The 26,408-nt window shown below is 50.0% G+C and overlaps 1 protein-coding gene across 2 annotated transcripts in view; it reads left to right on the plus strand.

The window, feature by feature from the left end:
- Positions 1-26,408, plus strand: part of cnbd1 (cyclic nucleotide binding domain containing 1) — a 427,576-nt gene that overhangs the window by 365,411 nt on the left and 35,757 nt on the right. For both annotated transcript variants that reach the window (XM_072468635.1, XM_072468636.1), the window contains 3 exons: positions 23,050-23,159; positions 24,781-24,931; positions 26,127-26,194. In XM_072468635.1, coding sequence (XP_072324736.1) covers positions 23,050-23,159; positions 24,781-24,931; positions 26,127-26,194 — 329 coding nt within the window. The remainder of the gene's footprint in view (positions 1-23,049; positions 23,160-24,780; positions 24,932-26,126; positions 26,195-26,408) is intronic.

Genomic DNA, 26,408 nt, shown 5'->3' on the forward strand with positions numbered 1-26,408 from the left:
TGGACAACATTTTGTAAACTATCGTGATTTCGTTAAGAAGGACACTGACAACCAATTTTAGATTATCAGTTGGGCTCACAGTGTGACTTGCTTATGCATGCTAGAAGCTACATATACACATATAGGGGCTTGTCCTTTGCAGACAGACGGAGCATGTCCACATAATGCTCATTTTCAATTAATTAAAAGCTTAGGGGACAGCCATTCTCTGATTCATTCCCCATGGTAATGCCTTGACCTATCCGAATCAACCTGCCTGGATTCAATTTAAACAAAAGCTTGGCAGTCAACAGCTCCCTGATGCATTCTTCCTGAAATCTCCTCTACCAGAGTCCAAACCAATCAGCACTCTCTTTTCATAAGTGCAAAACAAAAAACTTCAACAACAAGTCCCTTTTTTCAGCAATGATCAATTCTGTACTGCCAAATGAGTGTAAGAAATAAACTTATGATGTGAAGCTACTCATCAAACAGCTCCTTCCTTTGTGTTGGCATAACTTATTTTATAGAGGGATTAACCTGAATATTTTTACTTAATTCTCATTACCTTTTTCCTCAGATTTTAATTTACTGAAAATTTTAGAACCTTTTAATTTTACTGTCTTTTGTTATTGAATTTTAACACTGTCCCTTGGATCCAATTAATTCATTGAACACTATAATTATATGATACATTTTCAAATTGGCTTTAGTTTTATATTAATTAATTGATCTAATCTTATTTCATGGATGATTAATTTAAATTAAATTAAGACTACCAACAAACTCAACCAACATGACGTCACTTCATGATTTTTTTCCCCTCCTGTTCAATTCCAACACACAGCCAGAGAGAACATAACTTGCATGGTTGTAACCTATTTCAAGAAACAATGAAATGAAAATCCCTTTATTGTCACAAGTAGACTTCAAATGAAGTTACTGTGAAAAGCCCCTAGTCGCCACATTCCAGCGCCTGTTCGGGGAGGCCGGTGCGGGAATTGAACCGTGCTGCTGGCCTGCCTTGGTCTGCTTTCAAAGCCAACGATTTAGCCCTGTGCTAAACAGCAGGGAGTTCATTGGGAGAACATCTGCTCAACTAAGATTGTGAGGTTCTAAAACTAAGTGTAATAATGGAACCATCGATATGTTTGATTGTTAAGCTATTTGATGTGTACTATCTTCCGTGTGGTTCATGATCTGTATCTGTAAGGGTTTCACACGGACTACTCAACAGTGCTATTATTGAATCATATCATAGAATTCCAACAGTGCAGAATGAGGCCATTCGGGCCAACAAATCTTCACCGGCCCTCCAAAAGTGCATCCTACCCAGGCCCACTCACCAACCTTATCCCTGCAACCCCACCCCACCGGTGCATCTTTGGACACTAAGGGGCAATTTAGCATGGCCAATCCACCTAACCTGCACATCTTTGAACTGTGGGAGGAAACCGGAGCAGCCAGAGGAAACCCAAGTGGATGCTGGGAGAATGCAGAGACTCAACGCAGACAATCACCTGAGGCTGGAATTGAACCCGGGTCCCTGCCGCTATAAAGTAGCAGTGCTATCCACTGTGCCATTCTGTTGCCCACTTATTGGGATAAGACTTTTGGATAATGAGCATGTGAAGAAAAATGTGCATAAGTTAAGAGATTGATTTATTATGATACCAGACCCCAACAGTGGCTAGGATACCGGACCGTAACCCCAATTTTTTAGTTTATTTTAAGATAGTGCAAAAAGAATGATTCGCTCCAGGAGTGATTTCATGAAGAAATATGGCTTTGTTATTTCTAAAACAAAACTTTATTATGTATACCATATTAAACTTTTAACTTCACACCCGAAAAGAACAGCTTACAATTACCCCATACCACTACTATACAATTTCCCATTAAACAACAAGAAAATAAATATACAGCTCTCAGTCCATCTTAAAAACCAGCAGAGCATAGATTAAAACTGTATTTGGAAAACAGATGTAGCTCCGATTGGAGCCCCTTCAGACTCTGGCTGAATAACTTCAAATAGCTGCTTCAACTAGGTTGTTGCAGCTTCTTCCTTATCTCCAGAGAAGATGGCTCTACTTTAAAATATTATTACGCTTTTTTAAACTATCCTACTGGGAACTGTGCTTGCAGACTCTGTGGTAGCCGGATCAGACCTCTCTCTTCCAAAGCTTTTCCAAAAACTCTGTCTCTCTACACAGATTTCTCCAAAACTACCTTCCTCCACAGCTTTTCAAAATTTCTCTCTGCCTTCTTTGGCTCCACCCAATGACATCAGCCCCCCAAGCTAACAAACAAATTTACTTTCCAGGGATTTGAAACCACATTAACTCCCCAGGCAAATCACTAATCTATAGCCCAGACTGAAAAACACATTTCTTCATCAATTTCACCTGCTGGCTGTTAAAAACACCCAGGTCCTGCAAAACAGAGTTTTTTTTTAAAATATGACCATTGCAGCCAAACACACTCTAACCTCAGGCTTTTAACCCAATACTGAGAATCCAATATTCCTAAAGTCTTCCAATTTCATAGATTGAAAACTGCATTTGAAAACTAAAGATGACTAGATCAGATAAGGTGATCCAATTGAGAACAAGCATGACATTGAGCATTCATGATGAGAATTTTTACTAGGGTGGTCACCATCAGTCACTGAATCTTTAAATATTTTCTTGCTTTGCACCTCATTGTGAGCATTGTGGCCTTAAAGATTCTGGGTGCAATTTAACAGACTCAAGGAGAAGTCCGCTGAATTGTGCATTTAGTGAGGTGTTTCTCGGTGCCTGTAGTGCAGAGGAAGACCCCGCTATTCAACGGCACTTTGCCGTTTTCTTTGGCCCCGGTAAGAAAATCCCCATTGAGGCCATCCTTTAAATCATTTCCTGCAATGGCGAGCTCACTGCGGACTCAGGACACCCCACCTCACCCAAATTAACTCTTCTGCGATCTTTGAGCACCCCCCCCATAACCCCACCTCTTATGGCCCAGGCCCTATCCCTGGCACAGGCAACCTGGCATCTCAGCATTGCCAGCCTGGTACTCTGTCCCTTTCCAACCTGGCGGTGCCACCTGGAACCTTGGCAGTGCCAAGGTGCCCAAGTGCCAGGGGGAGTTCCTGACCTGTGCTCGACCCACCAGGGGCCTCAACTCCCCAGCAGCCCCCCCCCCCCCCCCCCCCCCGAGGTGCCGTCACGACAGGTTCACGATTTTGTGAACCAGTACCAAATGGTGCCCAGTTGAGGGCTCCCTGGCGAGGCCAGTGAATCCTGTGCCCCAGATGAATTGGGTCAGCGCATAATTAAATGAGCCTAATGGAAAGTCTGCAACTTGGCCTGATAATGTTTTCTATGAGGCACACAGAAGTGGCTTGAAGTGACCTCCGTATCATTTTCCATCTCTCCATTTGGGGAAAGGCTTCTACTCGGAACGTTCTGATGACAGAGATTTGAAGCTGACAGCCATCCGCAGAAATATTTTCATTAATATTTTTGTTTTGAAAACATTGTGTCACAAAATAATTTCAAAGGAACCACAACCAGTAATGAACCACTGAATAAATATTTTGTCCTTTTGCAAATGGAAAAAAATAATAATTTATAGTTGCCTGGGGAGACAGAAAATGATTTTCTTGTCACTTCATAGGAAATAATAATTTAATGTTAAATATTTATTTTCAGAGCTTTGCACCCTTACGAGCAGTAGGATTGAAAAAACTGCTGTCACAGTGATTTACTATGGCCTTAGTAGAGTTAAGCATAGCATAAATCAATGGCTACATGACTCTCTTTATTTGATCTTTAATTCTACCAAGTTGCAAGAAAAATATAATTTTCTTCTTCGAAAGTTTTGGAACCTGTTTTATGCTACACTGGTATCGGTGTGTATGATGGTCTATGTTAAAATGTATTAACCAGACAACATCCTTTACCCAACTGTCCATCAGATGTGAATTTCAAGATGTAAATTTAAGTCATATTTTCAGAGGCCATATGTGGCCCACTGGTTCGGAGAATCGCCGGGGGCCGGCGTGAATCCCGCCCCCACCGTGTCGCGAAATCTCCGCCACCGGTGATTCAGCGGGGGCGGGAATCCCGCCGCGCCGGTCGGCGGGAATCCCCCGGCGATTCTCCGGTCCGCGATGGGCTGAAGTCCTGCCGCTGTCAACCCACGGCAGCCGGCGTGGATTGAAGCACCTTTGGGACGGCGGGACACGGCGGTGCGGGCGGGCTCCGGGGTCCTGGAGGGGGCGCGGGGCGATCTGGCCCCGGGGGGTGCCCACACGGTGGCCTGGCCCGCGATCGGGGCCCACCGATCCACGGGCGGGCCTGTGCCGTGGGGGCGCTCTTTTCCTTCCGCCTTCACCATGGTCTCCACTATGGCGGAGGCGGAAGAGACCCCCTCCACTGCGCATGCGCGGGGATGCCGTGAGCGGCCGCTGACGCTCCCGCGCATGCGCCGCCCGGCAAAGTCATTTCCGCGCCGGCTGGCGGGGCACCAAAGGCCTTTCCCGCCAGCTGGTGGGGCGGAAATCAGTCCGGCGTGGGCCTAGCCCCTCAGGGTAAGGGCTCGGCCCCTCAAGATGTGGAGAATTCCACACCTTTGGGGCGGCGCGATGCCGGACTGATTCGCACCATTTTTGCCGCCGGTCGGCGGACATCGCGCCGATTACGGAGAATCCCACCCGTGATGAGTGGGCTCCTTATGACTTGAACAACGGCTTCTGAGAAAATCAATAGATCAATAGTCAAAGCATATAGTCATTTGATAGTACAGAACCTGAGTATTGTTGAAAAAAGAGAATGTCAAAGTTTTTCATCTTCCACTCATTAGGAAACATTCAACAGGGGAAAACAACAAGGAATAGTATATGAGAAGAGAACGCTGATTGGTTGGCAAGTGGACTCTGATTGGTAGAGGCATTGCCATGGAGAATGCACCAGTTAATGGTGACCTACAAATAATTGCCAAGCGGTGTTGGAAATTTGAACCAGGCAGCCTGATCAAGGCGTTGCCATGCGGAATGAATCAGTGAATGTCTGTCACTTATTTTGTTTAGCTGAGACAGGCATAATACGTGTATATGTTGTTTCTGTCTACAAAGAACAGGGCCCTGTGAATTAATATATGTAGTTTTAGTACACACAAATGTACCCCACTGTGATCTCGACTGACACTCTTAAATTGGTTGTCAGCCTAATTCTTAGCTCACTGAGGATAATCGTGGAATCACATCTAATGTTGGACAGGGTACAGTCTGCATCTTGCACATTGTGAATAGTGGTGGGGACATGCTGTTTGAAAAGATATGCCATACGGAACATACGACCTACACACCCAGCATCACACTAGCACTGAAATTTATACATCACTTTACTCATTTATGTGGTAGGCAGAATTTTACAGAGTGATAACAATTGTGTTGCTATTACATAGTAACAGAGTGAACTAACTAACTTCACCTGTTGCTCAAATTAGAATTCAATACTAACCGGATGCTGCAATCAAGCCTATTAATGCACAAAGCCTTCTTCTTTGCAGACAAACAGAACATGTAAACACATTGCGCCTGTTTCAGCTAACACAATAAGTGACATCCATTTGCTGATTAATTCCCCAGAGCAATACCTTGATCAATCAGCATCAAGCTGCCTGGTTTAAATTTCAAACTTTGCTTGGCTATTAGCTGGCAGTCACCATCTCCATATGCCACGACCAACCAGAATCCATTTGCCAACCAATCAGCATTCTCTTTTCATAAGTTGTTGTTTTCCCCTTGTACTGATTTCTGCAAGACAAAAAGCCATAACATCTCTGTTTTAAAAAAATATTTCGAGTAACCAATTATTTCTTTGCCAATTAAGGGGCAATTTAGCATGGCCAATCCACCTAGCCTGCAGATATTTGGGGTTGTGGGGGTGAGACCTATGCAAACACTGGGAGAATGTGCAAACTTCACACGGACAGTGACCCGGAGGCGGGATCGAACCTGGGTCCTCAGCACCGTGAGGCAGTAGCTCTAACCACTGCGCCACCGTGCCACCCCCTCTGGTTTTATGGTTCCAAGTCTCTTTTTCAGGACTAATCAAAGCATAGATCAGAATTCAACTGCAGTGGTATTTTTCCAAAAAGATTGTATCTTGAAACATTGTGCTGTGAAATAATTTCCAAAAGGAATGCTAATGGATATCTTTCGTTCAATTTGAAGGCGGCTCAAGATTCATCGTGCAGAACAACACCAAGACTGAAAAGGGAAACGTGTAAAATGAGCGAAATGGCTATTTAGAGTTAAATTGATGTCAAATTTGTGAAAAAGGGGGCACTGAAGTTAGCTAAAGTTCTGGGAAATTTGTTCCTAATTATAGAAAGAAGCAGAAATGATCATTTTTGCAGCCCGAGCTACGTTTTCATTATATATTGGCTAGCACCACTGCATTTGAGAGAATTGCTTGTTCAAGAGCCAAACTTGTAACATAGAATTCATGGTCTTGTTCAGTATTTCATCAGCTTGATATCCTTATTCAGCCATTGTCCTTCAAATCTGGCTATTGTTCACCTTCTCCTTTTAGGAAGTTACTTCATTCCTAAGCACTGATATAAATTTTGAATTCTCTCTTGCATCCTCCCTTCTACTCTCTCAAAGCTTTTAAGCTTTCTGTTTAAGGTCTTAGATACTTTACTGTTGTTGATATGAACTTTAAAATTTCAAATAAAATTCAACGACAGAGTGATCTCTGGAGCTCACTTCAAGGTCACTAATTCATTTTGAAAAACGTAACAGTTTGTCCTACTGTCCGGGGCCTGAGGTTGCCTTGAATAAAGGAATAATATACAAGTCAATTTGAATTCTAACCCCTTCTCTTTGGCAATCTCGGCTCCCTCAAATTAGGATGCATTGTCACCTTGGAGACATTGGTGGAATGTTCTGGACCTTGTCCTTGCTGGAATAGGGAGGCAATATTGGGTTTTGAACCCGATTTCCTAAAGGGTGCACTTGCTGAGGCTCTTTCCTCAGTGACCGCACCCCTGGCCAAGCTGTCCCAGTACAGCTACAACACTGGTTTCTAACCGGCAATGAGAAAAATTGCCCAGGTGTGTCCTTTGTGGCGCACAAAGACTCCGTGAGACAAACAGAGTGAAGTCGATGAGGCTTTATTAAGCGTGTCTGTTCCCCAGCAGCCCGATAGTAAACTGGCATGCGGGGGAAGGCACCGGCTTCTTATACTTCGCCTTCAGGGCGGAGTATGAGGTCAACGGCCAACCAGGACCCGGGATCTGTCAGCCAATGACATTAGGGCTTCCAGTCCCACATGACCCCCAATACATACTACCACATTCACCCCTTGTCAAAAATGAACCCGGCGGGGTGATGCTTCGTATGGTGGTAAGGGTTTACAGTACTGGTCTTGGGAGGAGAGAACAGTTACATGGTAGGACCGTATTGGACAGTATCGTCCTGTTACAACTATTTACAGAGGATATAGGAAAACAAAATGTTCATTGGACAGTCCATCTTTGTTTTACATCGACGCCACGAGTCGGTCGGGCGGTCTGGTCGTCCGTGTCGATCGCCTCGGCCCCGGCGGTGGTGGTAGTGCTTGTACCAGCGTTGTCGCCTCCGGGAACCGCACGGTTTTAGCTGTCGGTGCAAAGGGGAGGGGGACTGATCCTCCTGGGAAGGGGGCGGTCGCGGGGTGCGGCGGTGGCAGGAAGGGGGGCGGTTGGGTTGATGGTGCCGGGGGGGTGTGCGTGGTGCCGGCGGGCGCCAGATCCCGCAGGGAGACCGTGTCCTGTCGGCCGTCGGGGTACTCCACGTAGGCGTACTGGGGGTTTGCGTGGAGGAGGTGAACCCTTTCGACCAACGGGTCCGCCTTATGTGCCCGCACGTGCTTTCGGAGCAGGATGGGTCCTGGGGCCGCCAGCCAGGTCGGCAGCGACGTTCCAGAGGAGGACCTCCTAGGGAAGACAAGGAGACGCTCGTGAGGCGTTTGATTAGTGCTCGTACATAATAACGACCGGATGGAATGGAGAGCGTCCGGGAGGACCTCCTGCCACCGTGAAACTGGGAGGTCCCTGGACCGTAGGGCCAGTAGGACGGCCTTCCAGACCGTGCCGTTCTCCCTTTCTACTTGCCCGTTCCCCCGGGGGTTGTAGCTGGTCGTCCTGCTTGAGGCTATGCCCTTGCTGAGCAGGAACTGGCGCAGCTCGTCACTCATGAAAGAGGACCCCCTGTCGCTGTGGACGTATGCGGGGTAACCGAACAGTGTGAATATGCTGTTCAGGGCTTTAATGACTGTGGCCGCGGTCATGTCGGAGCAGGGAATGGCAAAAGGGAAGCGGGAGTATTCGTCCACTACATTAAGGAAATACGCGTTGCGGTCGGTGGAGGGGAGGGGCCCTTTGAAATCGAGACTGAGGCGTTCAAAGGGACGGGAAGCCTTAATCAGGTGCGCTCCATCTGGCCTGAAAAAATGCGGTTTGCATTCTGCGCAGATGTGGCAGTCTCTTGTGACTGTACGGACCTCCTCTAAGGAGTAGGGGAGATTGCGGGACTTGATGAAGTGGTAAAACCGAGTGACCCCCGGGTGGCAGAGGTCCTCGTGGAGGGCTTGGAGGCGGTCAATTTGTGCGTTGGCACATGTCCCGCGGGATAGGGCATCAGACGGCTCGTTCAGCTTTCCGGGCCGGTACAAGATCTCATAGTTGAAGGTGGAGAGTTCGATCCTCCACCGCAAGATCTTGTCGTTCTTGATCTTGCCCCGCTGTGCATTATCGAACATGAAGGCAACCGACCGTTGGTCAGTGAGGAGAGTGAATCTCCTGCCGGCCAGGTAATGCCTCCAATGTCGCACAGCCTCCACTATGGCTTGGGCTTCCTTTTCCACTGAGGAGTGGCGGATTTCTGAGGCGTGGAGGGTTCGGGAGAAAAAGGCCACAGGTCTGCCCGCTTGGTTAAGGGTAGCCGCGAGAGCTACGTCAGAGGCGTCGCTCTCGACCTGGAAGGGGAGGGACTCGTCGATGGCGCGCATCGTGGCCTTTGCGATGTCCGCTTTGATGCGGCTGAAAGCCTGGCAAGCCTCTGTCGACAGCGGGAAAGTCGTGGTCTGTATTAGGGGGCGGGCCTTGTCTGCGTACTGGGGGACCCACTGGGCGTAGTATGAAAAGAACCCCAGGCAGCGTTTCAGGGCTTTTGGGCAGTGCGGGAGGGGAAATTCCATGAGTGCGCGCATACGTTCGGGGTCGGGGCCTATTATCCCATTGCGCACTATGTAGCCCAGAATGGCTAGCCGATCGGTGCTAAAAACGCACTTGTCCTCATTGTACGTGAGGTTCAAGGCTTTGGCAGTCTGGAGGAATTTTTGGAGGTTGGCGTCGTGGTCCTGCTGATCGTGGCCGCAGATGGTTACATTGTCGAGGTACGGGAACGTGGCCCGTAACCCATGTTGATCAACCATTCGGTCCATTTCCCGTTGGAAGACCGAGACGCCGTTTGTGACGCCAAAAGGGACCCTTAGGAAGTGGTATAATCGCCCGTCTGCCTCGAAGGCTGTGTACTTGCGGTCACTTGGGCGGATGGGGAGCTGATGGTAGGCGGACTTGAGGTCCACGGTGGAGAAGACTTTATACTGGGCAATCCGATTGACCATGTCGGATATGCGGGGGAGAGGGTACGCGTCTAGTTGTGTGTACCTGTTGATGGTCTGGCTATAGTCAATGACCATCCTTTGTTTCTCCCCTGTCTTCACTACTACCACCTGCGCTCTCCAGGGACTATTGCTGGCCTGGATTATGCCCTCCTTTAGTAGCCGCTGGACTTCGGAGCGAATGAAGGTCCGGTCCTGGGCGCTGTACCGTCTGCTCCTAGTGGCGACGGGTTTGCAATCCGGGGTGAGGTTCGCAAACAAGGACGGGGGTTGCACCTTGAGGGTGGCGAGGCCGCAGATAGTGAGTGGGGGTATGGGGCCGCCGAATTTAAACGTAAGGCTCTGTAGGTTACATTGAAAATCTAAGCCCAGCAAGGTGGGGGCACAGAGTTGGGGAAGGACGTTAAGTTTGTAGTTTTTGAATTCCCTCCCCTGTACCGTTAGGGTAACTATGCAGAATCCCTGGATCTGTACGGAGTGGGATCCTGCGGCTAGGCAAATCTTTTGTGCGCTGGGGTAGGTAGTTAAGGAACAGCGTCTTACCGTGTCGGGATGTATAAAACTTTCCGTGCTCCCGGAGTCGACTAGGCATGGCGTCTCGTGGCCGTTAATTAGGACCGTTGTCGTCGTCGTCTGGAGAGTCCGGGGCCGAACCTGATCGAGCGTAACCGAAGCGAGCCGTGGTTGTAGTAGTGGGGTGGGGTCCGTTGTTGCCGTCCAAGAGGACGTCGGGGATGGATAAAATGGCCGCCCCCATACCTCGCCCGTAGATGAGGGGTCACAAGATGGCGTCGGGGGTGGACAAAATGGCCGCCCCCATGCGTCGTACAGGTCGGGGGCGGTCCAAGATGGCGGGGCCCCTCCTCCCCTCGTGGTGGTCGGGACCCAAAATGGCGGCGTCTGCGGGTCGCACATTGAGTGCTGGGGGGTCTGGGGGGCGCTAGGACCGCGCGGAGTTCCCGGGCCGCGGGCGCTAGGACCGCGCGGAGTTCCTTTGGTGCGAGCGCCAGGGCCGCGGGCGCTAGGACCGCGCGGAGCTCCCTCGCTGGGGACCGGCAGGTCAGTAGTGCGAGCGCTGGGACAGTGAGGAGGTCCCTCGCCGGGGACGGAGATCGGGGTCCAGGTAAGTTGTATTGCCGGCGGGTCAGGCGTGGGGCGCGGGACGGGGGTGAGGGACCAGGTCGGCGGCGTTGGCGGGTCAGGCGTGGGGCGCGGGACGGGGGCGAGGGCCCAGGTCGGCGGCGCTGGCGGGTCAGGCGTGGGGCGCGGGACGGGGGCGAGGGCCCAGGTCGGCGGCTCCGGCGGGTCAGGCGTGGGGCGCGGGACGGGGGCGAGGGCCCAGGTCGGCGGCGCTGGCGGGTCAGGCGTGGGGCGCGGGACGGGGGTGAGGGCCCAGGTCGGCGGCTCCGGCGGGTCAGTCGTGGGGCGCGGGACGGGGGCGAGGGCCCAGGTCGGCGGCTCCGGCGGGTCAGGCGTGGGGCGCGGGACGGGGGTGAGGGTGGCGTTCGGGATACGGAAAACCCCTTCCTCTCCGTGGAGAGTGGTGGCCGGCACCCAAATCGGGAGCGCCGGCGGCGGGTCATACATGGGCTGCGGGGAGGGGGGTTGGGGAGCGTAGGCGGCGTGCAGGGCTCCCAGTTCTCCCGGGGCCGCGGTGGTCGGGACCCAAAATGGCGGCGCCTGGGGGTCGCACATGGCGTGCTGGGGGGGTTGGGAGGCATAGACTGCCTGTAGGGCTCCCTGTTCTCCCGGGACGGCGGCGACCACGCGGGACCGGCACACCACCGCATAGTGGCCCTTTTTCCCGCAGCTTTTGCAGATGGCTGCGCGGGCCGGACAGCGTTGTCGGGGGTGCTTCGCCTGGCCGCAGAAATAACAGCGGGCGCCCCCGGTGCGACTCGGCGTTTGGACTGCACAAGCCTGTGGGGTGTCCGGGGGGGGGGGGGTAGGGGGTTTGCCGCGGCGGGTACGTACGGGGCCCAATGGCCTGCCGCGCGGTCGGGGCCGTAGGCGCGGGTATTACGCGCGGCTACGTCCAGCGAGGCTGCCAGGGCCCGTGCCTCTGAGAGTCCTAGTGACTCTTTTTCTAGAAGTCTTTGGCGGATTTGGGAGGATTGTATACCTGCAACAAAAGCATCGCGCATTAACATGTCCGTGTGTTCGTTTGCGTTCACCGACGGGCAGCTGCAGGCTCGTCCCAAAATCAGCAGCGCGGCGTAGAACTCGTCCATCGATTCTCCGGGAGCTTGCCGTCTCGTCGCGAGCTGGTAGCGAGCGTAGATTTGGTTAACTGGGCGAACGTAGAGACTTCTCAGTGCTGCGAACGCCGTCTGGAAATCGCGGGTGTCTTCAATGAGGGTGAAAATCTCCGTGCTCACCCTCGAGTGCAGGACCTGCAGTTTTTGTTCATCTGAGACTCGGCCTGTGGTCGATGTGATGTAGGCCTCAAAGCAAGTCTGCCAGTGTTTGAAGGCTGCTGCTGCATTCACTGCGTGGGGGCTGATCCTCAGGCATTCTGGAATGATCCTGAGCTCCATAGTCCTTTTTAGGCACGCTTAATAAATTGTGGCGCACAAAGACTCCGTGAGACAAACAGAGTGAAGTCGATGAGGCTTTATTAAGCGTGTCTGTTCCCCAGCAGCCCGATAGTAAACTGGCATGCGGGGGAAGGCACCGGCTTCTTATACTTCGCCTTCAGGGCGGAGTATGAGGTCAACGGCCAACCAGGACCCGGGATCTGTCAGCCAATGACATTAGGGCTTCCAGTCCCACATGACCCCCAATACATACTACCACATCCTGTACACCAGAAACAGAACAAATGCAACCCAGCCAATTACCGCCCTATCAGTCTACTCTCCATCATCAGCAAAGTGATGGAAGGAGTCATCAAAAGTGTTATCAAATGGCACTTACTCAGCAATAACCTGCTCACGGACGCTCAGTTTGCGTTCCGCCAGGAACACTCAGCTCCTGACCCCATTACAGCCTTGGTTCAAACATGGAAAAAAGAGCTGAATACTAGAGGTGAGCTGAGTGTGACCACCCTTGACATCAAGGTAGCATTTGACTGAGTATGGCATCAAGGAGCCCTAGCTTAAACTGGAGTCAAAGGGAATCAGAGGGAAACATTCTGCTGGTCGGAGTCATACTAAGCACAAAGGAAAATGGTTGTTGTGGTTGGAGGTCAATCATCTCAACTCCAGGACATCGCTGCAAGAGTTCCTCAGGGTAGTGTCCTATGCCCAACAATCTTCAGCTATTTCATCAATGACCTTCCTTCAATCAGAAGGTCAGAAGTGGGGATGTTTGCAGATGACTGCACAATGTTTAGCACCATTTGCGACTCCTCAGATAATGAAGCAGTCCATGTCCAAATGCAGCAAAACCTGGACAATATCTAGGATTGGGCTAACAGTGGCAAATTACATTTCTGCCACAAAAGGGCCAGGCAATGACCATCTCCTACAAGAGAGGATCCAACCATTGTCCCTTGACATTCAATAGCATTACCATCGCTGAATCCCCCACAATCAACATCCTGGAATCAGAAACTAAAGTGGACTAGCCATATTAATACTGTGGCTACTGGGGCAGGTCAAAGGCTAGGAATCCTACAGGGAGTAACTCACTCCTGACCCCCCCCCAAAGCCTGTCCAACATCTGCAAGGCACAAGTCAGGAGTGTAATGGAATACTCTCCACTTGCCTGGATAAACAAATACGTGGATAGGATGGGTATAGAGGAATATGGCACTGGGAAGTGCTGAGGTTTTTGACCAAGGGTAGTAGCATGACCGGTACAGGCTTGGAGGGCCGAGGGGCCTGTTCCTGTGTATTGTGCTTTGTATCCCAGGCTGTTGAGTGTGGCAAGAGAAAAAATAGCACAGGTTCTGGACTTTTAATTTTCAAATTTCAATTTCTCTCCAGCCACAGAAGGGGTGTCAGAAGAAACTACATGCCAGTCAATCTAACCTCCGTGGTGGAGAAATTATTATAAACAATTCTGAGAGACACAATTAATCTGCATTTGAGTGCATAGGAATTGATCAAAAACATCAACAGTTGACATGGTTTTGTCGAGGGGAGGCCAAATGTTGACGCCGGCGTCAAAACCGGCGCGAGCGACGCAGGCCTCCAGGCCCAGTCATTCACCCCTTCGGGGGCTAGAATGGCGGCGGAGTGCTGTGCGCTGCTCCAGCGACGGAAGCCGGCCCTACATGGTCGGCGCAGGTGCGCGCATGCATGCCACGGCCATCTCCGTGCCGGCCCCCGGGCAATATGCAGAGCCCTACAGGGTCCGGCGCGGAGGAACATAAGCCCTCCCCAGAATTAGTGTGCCCGCCGAACGATTGCCCCTGATCGCGGGCCTGCTCACGGAGTTGGCTCCCCCCGCCCCCCCACCAGGACGGACCCCACAGCCAGAACGCCCATGTCCCGTTGGGTAGGACTATACGCAAACGACGCTGGTGGGCACTCGGCCCGTCGAGCGCGCAGAATCACCGCGGGGACCGCTTTCAACAGCCTCGGACCTGTGCCGCGGCGTCCGCACCGGCACGATTGCCGCCGTCGGAGCGGCGTGGCTCCATTCGCGAGCCCCCCCCCCCCCCCCCCCCCGGCAATTCTCCTACCCGGCGCAGGCTCAGAAACCCGGCCCATGTCTCTCCAACTTGATTGAAGTTTTCGAAATGGGACCAGGTGTGTAGATGAGGGCAATACATTTGACATAGTCTAACTGGACTTGAGCAAGGCTTTTGATAAGGTCCCACATGAGAGACTGATAGCAAAGGAATAGCCCATGGGATCCAAGGAAATTTGAAAAATTGGATCCAAAATTAGCTGATTGACAGGAAGCAGAGCATGATGGTTGAGGGGTGTTTTTCCAACTAGACGCCTATGTCCAGTGGGGTCCCGCTGGGATCAGTGTTGGGGCCCTTGCTGTTTGTGGTTTTAATAAATAATTTAGACATGAATGTAGGAGAGTTGATCAGTAAGTTTGCAGATGATGCAAAAATTGGTGGGGGTATTAATATTGAGGAGAATAGCTTACTGGAAGATATCGATGGACTGATCAGCAGGGCTGATCAGTGGCAAATGAGATTCAATCCGGAGATGTGTACGGTGATGCACTTGGGCAGGACAAACAAGGCAAGGGAAGACATGATAAACTTAGGATCCTGGGAAGCAGCAACGATCAGAGGGACTTGATGTGCATGACACTGGTGCCTTAAGGTAGCAGGGAAGATAGGTACAGTGGTTAAGAAGGCATATGGTATACTTGCCTTTATTAGCCAAGGCATAGAGTTTAAGAACAGAGAGGTTCTGTGGAACTGTATAAAATGTTGGGGTTAGGTCACAGCTGCAGTGTTGTATGCAGTTCTGGAATGCACATTATAGGGGGGATGTGATAGCACTGCAAAGGGTAGGAGTCTGGAATTCACTTTCTGAAAGAGTGGTGGCGGCAGAGACCCTCGGAACATTTAAAAAGTATTTAGATGTGCACCTGCAATGCCGAGACAGACAAGGCTATGGATCAAGTGATGGAAAAGGGGATTAAAATATCTAGGTGGTTATTTTTGACCAGTACAGATGCATTGGGCCAAAAGACTATCTTCTGCCTCTCTGCTCTCCAACTAATTAAGGCAGACTCATGCGACATGTTCATTCTGTCACAGGAAGTCGTTCTAATTAAAAGGACCATTACATTGGTTGCAAGGTTTTACCAGAAACTAGAGTTTTGAGGCTGCATAAACAAGAGGAGTGGAAAGGACATGTGGGAGGGTCTTCTCACCAGCTTGGGTTTCTTAATTTTCCTTGTGATCCTGTTGTACAATCTGTGGGTGAGCACGACAGATTAAGCAAGGCAGCCAAAGTCCATTGACTTTGTCAGGAATGGAGGATCACACTGGCAGACAGGGCCAGAGAATTGCAACCTAGGGGTGGGGCTTGTACCCGAGGGATGGCCTTCTAATTTATTTAGAAAATGCAAGGTCCCTAAGTCGAGTAGTTTCTTCCTATCCTGCTGCTTTCAGTGTGGATAGGTCTCCGCTGAGTTTGGTATGGACATTCTTCTATGATGTGGTGCATAGTTTGCTCTCTCCGACAGACACATAGGGGGCTGACACTAATGCTCCATCTGTGGAGGTAGGCCAAGCAGGGCTGTGGTCAGGCCTGAACCTGTTAAGGTTGTAGTACAAAGTCTTACAACACCAGGTTAAAGTCCAACAGGTTTGTTTCGATGTCACTAGCTTTCGGAGCGCTGCTCCTTTCTCAGGTGAATGAAGAGGTCTGATCCAGAAACACATATATAGACAAATTCAAAGATGCCAAACAATGCTTGGAATGCGACCATTAGCAGGTGATTAAATCTTTACAGATCCAGAGATGGGGTAACCCCAGGTTAAAGAGGTGTGAATTGCATCAAGCCAGGACAGTTGGTAGGATTTCGCAGGCCAGATGGTGGGGGATGAGGGGAATGGTCTTCATTCACCTGAGGAAGGAGCAGCACTCCGAAAACTAGTGACATCGAAACAAACCTGTTGGACTTTAACCTGGTGTTGTAAGACTTCGTACTGTGCTCACCCCAGTCCAACGCCGGCATCTCCACATCACTGTTAAGGTTGGACCACTTTTTCATTGGAAGGCAGTTGTTGGGTTGGGTTTGAGATGATTTGCCATTGTTTGTCATGTCCAATGATAACCGTTAATTTGTCCAGGTGGAATCTGCATTAAAGTTCTATACAGGAGGGTTTTTCCAGATCGGGTATTTCGATGGAAGATATACTTTAGGTGGGCTGAATAGCTGAGCATGGCGTGGCAGGTGGGGGGCATTGTGAACTTTTCGTATCATTTTGTGGGTTTTTGCAAGTTGTGTGTGTGCAGTATACTGCTAATGAGTATGAGAGTGCCTGTGCTGCGGTTCTATGGATGGTCACTGTCCTATTTAAGGTCAGTCCAAGGTATGTTGGATTTGGGGGTACTTTAACCTGTAGCCATTCATTTGGATATTAAGCTCTTTATTGGCTTTTGCACTGTAAAGATGGAATAACCTGGATACTGTTTATACAGGGCTTGGCTTGAGTCACCATGTGTTTCAGTATTGTTCAAATTTTGACATGTACTAAAGGTCCGGTCCAAGGTATCGAAGTTAGGGTCTTAAGTTTTGAGGTAGATGTCATCAGAATACATTTCCGCGCATGGAATCGGGACCGGCGCTGGTTCCTCGATTCCTCGGCCCCCGAAAAGCTGAGTATGTCGCACCGCGTATCCCCTCCCTGCGGCCATTGCCAGAGGCCTGCACTGTTATTCTCCGCCCCCGACCGGCCAAAGTACCGATGGCATGGATCTAACATGGTCCTGCCGTTCGGGATATTTGCGTGGTGACTGCAGACTCAGTCCGCAGCCGCCATGGTCGGTGGTGGGCAGATCGGAGGGCAGGGGGGAGTCACACGGGACTGGGCTATTTTTGGGTGGGACGTCTGGGTCGGGCACACGGCCGATTGGGAGCACTATTTACGAGGTCCAGCTTGACGGTCTGAGTCACCGCCATGGAGCACGGTGCGACCGTTGGGGGCCGCCGCGGTGCGCATGTGCAGCCTCTGACCTGGATGTGAGGGGACCCGTCTCTCCAGTTAACGCTGCGAGCTTCACGATGGTCCCCTGTCGGGCTGTGAATATGTGGCCTTTTGACGCCAGTTTTACTGGCGTGAAATGCCACAGGTTTACTATGGTGTGGGGATATAGTCCCTGAAATGGAGAATCCAGCCCCATTTGTGTACAAGTTTAAGAAGGTTGGAGTCAATACTGAACCTTGGGGAAGTTCATTGGTTTGTCTGTTCCATGTACTTTATGCCCATCCAAAGTGAACCTTCGGTTTTTCAACAGTGTTCCAATGTATTCAGTCGCCTGTGGGGTGGGGGGAGGGCTCATTACAGCTTCAGGAGGAGGCCAGTGTGCCAAATGGTGTTGTATGCAGCTGGGAGGCCAAAGAACATAGCCTGTCTCCATGTTTTTCTGAAATCTATTTTCAATGTAGGTGGTAAGGGCCAGTACCTGTTGCCCTATACTGCAGTCCTTGCCAGAACCAGTTTGGTCGAGTGGACAAGGGTGAACCAGTGGATGCTGTGTATCTGGACTTTCAAAAGGCTTTCGACAAGGTGATGCACGATCAATTGAACAAAGACTAGATTTGGATACAACTGAGGCTTTATTGCTCTAAGATGTGTGGCCTCCCACAGCAGCTGGCGAAATGGATGCTGAATGGAGGACACGCATATTTATACTCCACCTACTGGGCAGAGCCAGAAGGCAGGGACTACCGGCGAACCTGTCGTACAGGTCCTACCTTTCATCACCTAATATAGGTGCAACAGTGGTTTACCACATTCACCTCCTGTTAAATTTGAGTCCGGCGTGGGTGGTGGAGAACTGTATACAGCAGTGAATCTATATTTACAGTATTTGAGCAGAAAGAATATGTCTTTTGAAGTCCAGCGGACCAGTTAGAGGTTTAACCGGTCCGGTGCCTTGATGTTCCGCTGAGAGCGACGTAGTGGTGGCGGCGATGTCGCTGCTGGCCTGATGTTCGGTGACTCTGGGAGCATGCCAAAATCCTCTTCATCCTCGGGCGTGGGCAGGGGAAGGACGGATGGTCCTGGTGGGATTAATGCTGGGAGCGCCGGGGGAGGGGAGGGTGGCGCCGGGCTGGAGGGGTGTGTGTGTGTGTGTGTGTGTGTGTGTGGAACCTGCTGGTCCCAGCTCCCTGAGGGAGACAGTATCCTGGCGGCCGTCGGGGTACGCCACGTAGGCATACTGGGGGTTTTCATGGAGCAATTGCACCCTCTCCACCAACGGGTCCGCCTTGTGGAGTCGGACGTGCCTATGGAGTAGGACTGGTCCTGAAGCCGCGAGCCAAGTCGGGAGCAACACCCCGAATGTGGACTTCCTGGGGAAGGCAAAAAGACGTTCATGGGGTGTGTTGTTAGTGGCGGTGCACAGCAGCGACCGAATGGAGTGGAGTGCATCAGGGAGGACCTCCTGCCAGCGAGAGGCTGGAAGATTTCTGGGCCGTAGGGCCAGTTGGACGGCCCTCCATACCGTCCCGTTCTCCCTGTCTACCTGCCCGTTTCCCCGGGGGTTATAGCTGGTCATCCTGCTGGAGGCGATACGCCTGCTGAGCAGGAACTGACGCAGCTCATCGCTCATGAATCAGGATCCCCTGTCACTGTGGATGAAGGCGGGGAAACCGAATAGAGTGAAGATAGTGTTTAGGGCTTTGATGATGGTGGCAGACGTCATATCGGGGCGTGGGATGGCGAAGGAGAATCTGGAGTACTCATCGACCACACTGAGAATATATGTGTTTCGGTTGGTGGAGGGGAGGGGCCCTTTGAAATCCACGCTGAGGCGTTCAAAGGGGCGGGAGGCCTTCACCAGGCATGCACAGTCCGGCCAGTAGAAGTGCGGCTTACACTCTGCACAGACCTGGCAGTCCCTGGTGATTGCCCGTACTTCCTCGACAGAGTAGGGCAGATTGCGAGCCTTGACAGAATGGTGCAACCGTGTGACTCCCGGGTGACATAGGCTGTCGTGCAGGGCCCGGAGTCGGTCTACTTGTGCGCTGGCACATGTACCTCGGGATAGGGCGTCTGGGGGCTCGTTGAGTTTGCCGGGGCGATACAAAATCTCATAATTCTAGGTGGAGAGCTCGATCCTCCACCTCAAGATTTTATCATTTTTGATCTTGCCCCGCTGTGTGCTATTGAACATGAAGGCTACCGACCGTTGGTCAGTGAGGAGGGTGAATCTCCTACTGGCCAGGTAATGCCTCCAATGCCGCACAGCCTCAACAATAGCTTGGGCCTCTTTTTCGACGGATGAGTGCCGAATTTCTGAGGCATGAAGGGTGCGGGAGAAGAATGTCATGGGTCTGCCTGCCTGATTGAGGGTGGCGGCTAGGGCGACGTCCGATGCATCGCTCTCTACTTGAAAGGGCAGTGTCTCGTCTACTGCGTGCATCCCTGCCTTGGCGATATCGGCTCTGATATGGATGGGCGAAGGCCTGTTGTGCCTCGGCCGCCAGGGGAAAGTGTGTGGACTGTATGAGTGGGCGGGCCTTGTCCGCATAGTTTGGGACCCACTGGGCGTAGCATGAGAGGAACCCCAGGTAGCGTTTGAGGGTCTTGGGGCAGTGGGGAAGGGGGAGCTCCCATGAGGGGGCACATGTGGTCAGGATCGGGCCCCAGAACTCCGTTCTGGACCACATAGCCAAGTATGGCTAAGCGGGCCGTGCTAAACACGCATTTCTCCTTGTTGTAGGTGAGGTTGAGGACAGTGGGGGTGTGGAGAAATTTGGCAAGGTTGGCATCGTGGTCCTGCTGGTCATGGCCATAGATGGTGACGTTGGCTAGGTACGGGAAGATGGCCCGCAAACCGTACTGGTCGACCATTCAGTCCATCTCCCTTTGGAAGATCGAGACCCCGTTAGTGACATCGAAGGGAACCCTGAGGAAGTGATCGAGATGACCGTCCGCCTCGAAAGCAGTGTATGGATGGTCCGATTTACGAATGGTGAGCTTGATGTAGGCGGATTTGAGGTCTACCATTGAGAAGACCCGGTACTGTGCAATCTGATTGACCATATCAGATATGCGTGGGAGAGGGTACGCGTCGAGCTGCGTGTACTTATTGATGGTCTGGCTGTAGTCCACGACCATTCTCTGTTTCTCCCCAGTTTTAACGGCTACCACTTGGGCTCTCCAGGGGATGTTGCTGGCCTCGATGGTGCCTTCCTGAAGCAGCCGGTGGACCTCGGACCTGATGAAGGTCCTGTCCTGGGTGCTGTACCGTCTGCTCCTGGTGGCGACGGCTTTGCAATCCGGCGTTAGATTTGCGAAGAGAGAAGGCGGATCGATCTTTAGGGTCGCGAGGCCGCACACAGTGAGGGATGGTAGGGGCCCGCCAAATTTGAGGGTTAGGCTCTGGAGATTGCACTGAAAGTCCAGGCCAAGTAGTAGAGCAGCGCAAAGTTTAGGGAGGGCAAAGAGGCGGAAGCCGCTGAATTCTACGCCCTGGACCATGAGTGTGACCGTACAGTACACCCGGATTGCGACGGAATAGGATCCGGAGGCCAGGGAGATTCTTTAGTTGGCGGGATGTACCGCAAGGGAGCAGCGCCTTACCATTTCCGGGTGTATGAAGCTTTCTGTGCTCCCGGAGTCCAGCAGGCAAGAGGTCACGTGGCCATTGATTTTCACGCTGGTCGAGGCGGTTGCCAGGTTGTGCGGACGAGACTGGTCGATCGCCACTGAGGCGAGTCATGGTCCGTCATCGCTGGCATCGGATGATGGGGAGCCTGGGGGGCCCAGGTCCTGGAATGCTGTCGGTGTCCATGCCCCGTGGGGGAAACAAGATGGCGGCGCCTGAAGATCCTGCGGGGGACAAAATGGCGGCACCCATGGGCCGCACGTTGCGGGGGTTGGACAAGATGGCAGAGCCCATGGGCCGCACGTGGACTATGGAGGAGAAGATGGCGGCGCCCACTGGCAGCACGTGGTCCGGGGAGATGAAGATGGCGGCGCCCATTGTGTGTAGACTAGGGGGGTGGGGGCGATAGCGGCAACTGCGCGGGGCCTGACACATCGCGGCAAAGTGCTCCTTTCTGCCGCAAGCCTTGCAAAGGGCAGCGCGGGCCGGGCAACGTTGGCGAGGGTGTTTCTGCTGGCCGCAGAAGTAACATCGGGAACCCCAGGGTGCGCGGGCTGGCATGTAGTACAGGCGTACTGGCTGGGTAAGGCTCCCGCTGGGGTGGCCGTCTGTGGGGTCCACGATGCGTAGGAGGGGTGGGCCTGACTGTTGCGCGAGGCGACCGTCATAGAGAGCGCTAGCTTCTTTGTCTCAGCTAGATCAAGCGTGGCCCCTTCTAATAGTCTTTGGCGTATGAGGTCCCACCCCAATCCCCGTAATGAACGTGTCCCGCATAAGGAGGTTCGAATGTTCAGTGGCCGTAATGGCCTGACAGTCACAGTCCCGGACGAGTGGGATTAGGGCCCGCCAGAAGTCTTCGATGGACTCACCAGGGAGTTGGGAGCGAGTGGCAAGTACGTGCCTGGTGAAGACCGTGTTCATCTTCTGTGCGTAGTTTTCTTTGAGAAGCGCCATGGCGTCGGCGTAGTTCGGGGCGTCCTGGATCAGCGGAAACACGTTGGAGCTCAACCTTGAGTACAGGATCTGTATCCTCTGAGCATCTGGAACAGGGGTGGTCGCTGAGTTGATATACGCCTCGAAGCAAGCTAGCCAGTGATTAAAGTCCTTTTTGGCATCGCTTGATTGCGGATCCAGCTGCAGGCGATCTGGCTTGATACAGAGGTCCATCTTTTAGAAAATTTTAGAGCAATAAATTGATGCACGATCAATTGAACAAAGACTAGAGTTGGATACAACTGAGGCTTTATTGCTCTAAGATGTGTGGCCTCCCACAGCAGCTGGCAAAATGGCTGCTGAATGGAGGACATGCATATTTATACTCCACCTACTGGGCAGAGCCAGAAGGCAGGGACTACCGGCGAACCTGTAGTACAGGTTCCCTGATATTGAGAAGTATTTTTTTTAAAGAAGTTGAACTGTTATATTATGTTATTCCACCATTTTTAATTTACAGCTGAAAAAAGTTGGAGAGTGTGTCTCCATTTTAAAGCACTCTCTCGCCCTCTCTCACTCACCTGCCATGGAATTCCACTGCTGCTTTCAAGTTGAAAGGCGTCCAATTGGTCCTCCAGCCCCGAAAGCCGACCGGCTGGCCATTTATTACCGCTTTGTAGAAAATCTTATTGAGTGACTGTTTTCCACATAATCTCCTCAGGAAAGTTTCAGAAATAGGAGGGAAAATGCTTACCCAAGCCTCCGTTTCTGTGGTCAATCTAATTTGGATAATAATAATAATCTTTATTGTCACAAGATGGCTTACATTAACACTGCAATGAAGTTACTGTGAAAAGCCTCTCGTCGGCACATTCCGGCGCCTGTTCGGGTACACGGAAGGAGATTTCAGAATGGCCAAACATTACCTAACTGCACTTCTTTCGGGACTTGTGGGAGTAAACCGGAGCACCCGGAGGAAACCCACGCAGATGCCCAATGCCCAGTGACAACAATTCTTTCTATAAGAGCTGAATCATTAGTGACTTGGGAAATCACACGTAACGTGAAGGGTCACAGGTGGGATTGTGGCAATGCTTCTACAAACTGCCCACCACCTCGATGAGGGAGAAATGAGTTGAAGTTAAACACAAACTAATTAAACGCACGCATTCAAATTATATGATTGAATACTAAAAATGTATTTAAACCAATAACCTTGCCTTGGAGATTTTTAAATATAAATTGCCTGATATTTATCTTATTATTTTTACTTTCAGTTTTAGTGAAAGAAGGCGAAATCAGTTCTTTTGCAGGATACATTAAGACTGGCTACTGCTACATTTTCAAAGACATAGAAATCCTGAAGAAACTTTCTCTGGGAAAAATGGTAAAAGTTTTTGTAAACTGTGCCCTTTATCTTCAATGAACTGTAGCTCAACCTAATTGTCAAGTTGCTGTTATTCACACTACGTGTCTCAATTGGTATTTTCTTTGCACTTGACTTGAGCACTAAGTTTCTCATCACTAGTTTTGTGACTTTAAGAATTTACCAGCTCGCAAGCAGCAGTTTTAACCCTTTCAATTTCATCTGAGCTATTCTTGTCAAAATTGCAGTCTGAGTGTCAGTATCTGACCGACCTTTGATCTGTCGGGGGTGAAGTCACTTTACTCTTGTTTCCTTATTTCCAAGAGGGTCCCAATCTGTTGAGAAGTATATGAGCGAACACACTTCCTGAAACAGAGGAAAAGGCTGATGCCCCGATGGTTAACATGATACCAATCCTTAGGAATAGTTTTAAATTTACATACCCGAGCAGAGACGGTAAAGATAGACAATCACTGCATCCCAAAAGCTATAAGACATTCTGCTGATATATTATCGCAGCCTATCATCCAGTTGTCATCTGTCATCCAGTTGTGTTATTTAAAAAGTCATCGCTGCTCATTATACTCCTTAGCACGAGATTGTAATAATCCGCCCTAGGAACATGAGTTTGTTTGTTCACTTCCACTGCAATTCTATCCCTGAATTTACAAACCAACTGGCATATTACGTGTTGTGTTCGATGTTGAGCAAGGAATCTACCAAACGACTTTAAACTTGTCCAAATCAGGATCTTTGTTAAATTACACGTGGTAAGATAACAATCTGTTACAGAGCAAAGATAACAATCTGTTACAGAGCAAGTTATCATGGAGTTTCTTTGTACTCCTCTGGAACTACCCCTAGGCATGACTGTTCACTTGTACGTCTTATAACTACCTGTCAATCACTGGATGTGCCCCCACTTATATCTGAGCGTCTTGTCACTTGACCACTGTCTTGAGACCGCATGATATGCCTGTACCGCCACCTGCTGGTTGGAGGTTGCACCACCAGCCATCTATAATATTGCTTACAGGCATATCACCACAGTACGCTCTCTAACTTATATTAAAAAGAAATTCTGTACAAAATTGATATTGCTTACAATGTTTCAAATAAAATCATGTGGACTTGAACGGACACTGCCAGCCAGACTATGACCTGGGAATTATGTTGGAACCCAAGTGCTCAGTGTCCAGATCTTTGTATTGAATTTCAGGGAACCTTTTTGGGCAGATCTTTCATCTACATCAAATCTGCTCCAATTCCATCAGAATGGCCCTGGCTTGTGGAGGGGCATATGAGGCTTGGGTTTCCTACCCTCCCCTCAGCCTGGTATTCACTTGGCTGCTGGGATACCAATTAAAGGAGAGGATATTTATTGACCTTGAATCTGATGGACCTGGGGCTCAGGTGTGGGACTTGAGCCCCTGAGGGTTAGAGTGCATTTTTAATCTTTTCAGCCTCCTTTATAAGAGCCAGATAAAGGTTAATTTCTGTATATTCATATCTGATAGTGATGGCTGGCCCTACATATCTGGTACCGTCCCATTTCCCACCCATTTTACTGATTCATCTTTAAATGTCCGTTATGCTGTGTCATTTACTTCTGTTACCATGGATGCCATGTTTTATTTCCCAGCAAAGTGTGGTGAAGCATATCATCATGGGAAAGCTCCAAGAGAAGGAATCCTTCGGAGAGATCAGTATTATTCTTAAAAAACCCTTCACATGTTCGATTATATCAGGAACAGACGTTGAACTTGGAGTAATTTCTGCCGATGATTTACAAGGTACTGTTCAATTATCAGCCTCATTGGTGCTCATTGTAATGTTTGATGTGGAACAGGCACCTTATAGTGTTATGGGCCAGGGTTTAGAAAACTCCAAAGTACATCATGGAGTTCACCTGACCTACAACTGTTTATTGGTTTTGGTCACGATGAGCACAAGAGCCTGCCTTTCAGGTGTTATTCAACAGAGGTCTTAGGGACTTTTAATCAAACTTTATTTTACGAATTTAGTTAACATTTGTATAAACACACACATGCAAGAATTTTTATCAACTACCAACATAAATACCCCACACAGCTACAGTAATGTATGTATAACCCTTAATGAATCCCCCCTTTACTGTTCCAATTTAATAACAAGATCCAAGTAAAACGCAGAACCTCCTTTTCAAAGGTGTGGCCCAGCACACGGCACTCTTACTGCTGTAAGACTTGGTATTGAAACTCTTGCTTCTTTTCCAAACAGCAAGTCTGAATTCCTTCCAGAACGCATTTATCTCTTTTAAGTTATCAAGGAGTCTGGAAACAGGTTTTAAAATGAAGATAGAGAAACCTTTCTTTCAACCTGTGCAGTACAAACCCAAAGCGAAAGTAAAGCTCAGAGCCACAGAAATCTCTCAACTCAAAAACAAAAGTAGCACCTCACAGAGCCACAGCTCAGCTCCACCCACACAACAAAATCACTGAAGCCATGTGATAAGACAAAAATATGACAATAGTTACTAACACACTTCTTTAGGGGACCTAAAATAATGTTGCATAGAATCCCTACAGTGCAGAAGGAGGCCATTGAGCGCATCGAGTCTGCACTGACCCTTCAAAAGGCACCCTACCCAGGCCCAATGCCATGCCCTATCCCTGTAACCCCACCTAACCTTTGAATAATTAGTACCAATTTATTAAGGCCAATCCACCTAACCTGTATATCTTTGGACTGTGGGAGGAAACCGGAGCACCCAGAGGAAACATCACGGGGAGGAGGTGCAAACTCCACACAGTCACGCAATGCCGGAATCGAATCAGGGTCCCTGGCGTTGTGAGGCAGCAGTGCTAACCATTGTGCTACAGTGCCACCCAAAATTTCATATTACTTGTTTTGAAAAAAATATATTCACAGTACATTATTGGAGTATTTGTTCTTTGAGATTCATTATTCACTGAGGTACGATTGAAGCCTCATTCTATTTGTTAACAGGACTTGACCCAGTAAATAAAATCCTTCTGCAACAAACAGCACAACCAATCTTGGGTAACCTCACACAGGTGAGTAGAGTTATACATTAATCATAAGGAACAATATATTATAGTGTTTTATTAAATTCTGTTAAGTAAACACAAACCTTAGTCCAGCACTGAAATCAGATTGGCTAAGGTGCAGCTCTTTAGACGATATCTTATTCAAAAAATGATTTGCAGCACTAAAGTAGGAGAGAGCTATAAATAACTCAATATTTAGAAACATTGCAAAAAGTGGATA

Source organism: Scyliorhinus torazame, chromosome 11 (assembly GCF_047496885.1).
Source record: "Scyliorhinus torazame isolate Kashiwa2021f chromosome 11, sScyTor2.1, whole genome shotgun sequence".
In the NCBI taxonomy this organism is placed as follows: domain Eukaryota; kingdom Metazoa; phylum Chordata; class Chondrichthyes; order Carcharhiniformes; family Scyliorhinidae; genus Scyliorhinus; species Scyliorhinus torazame.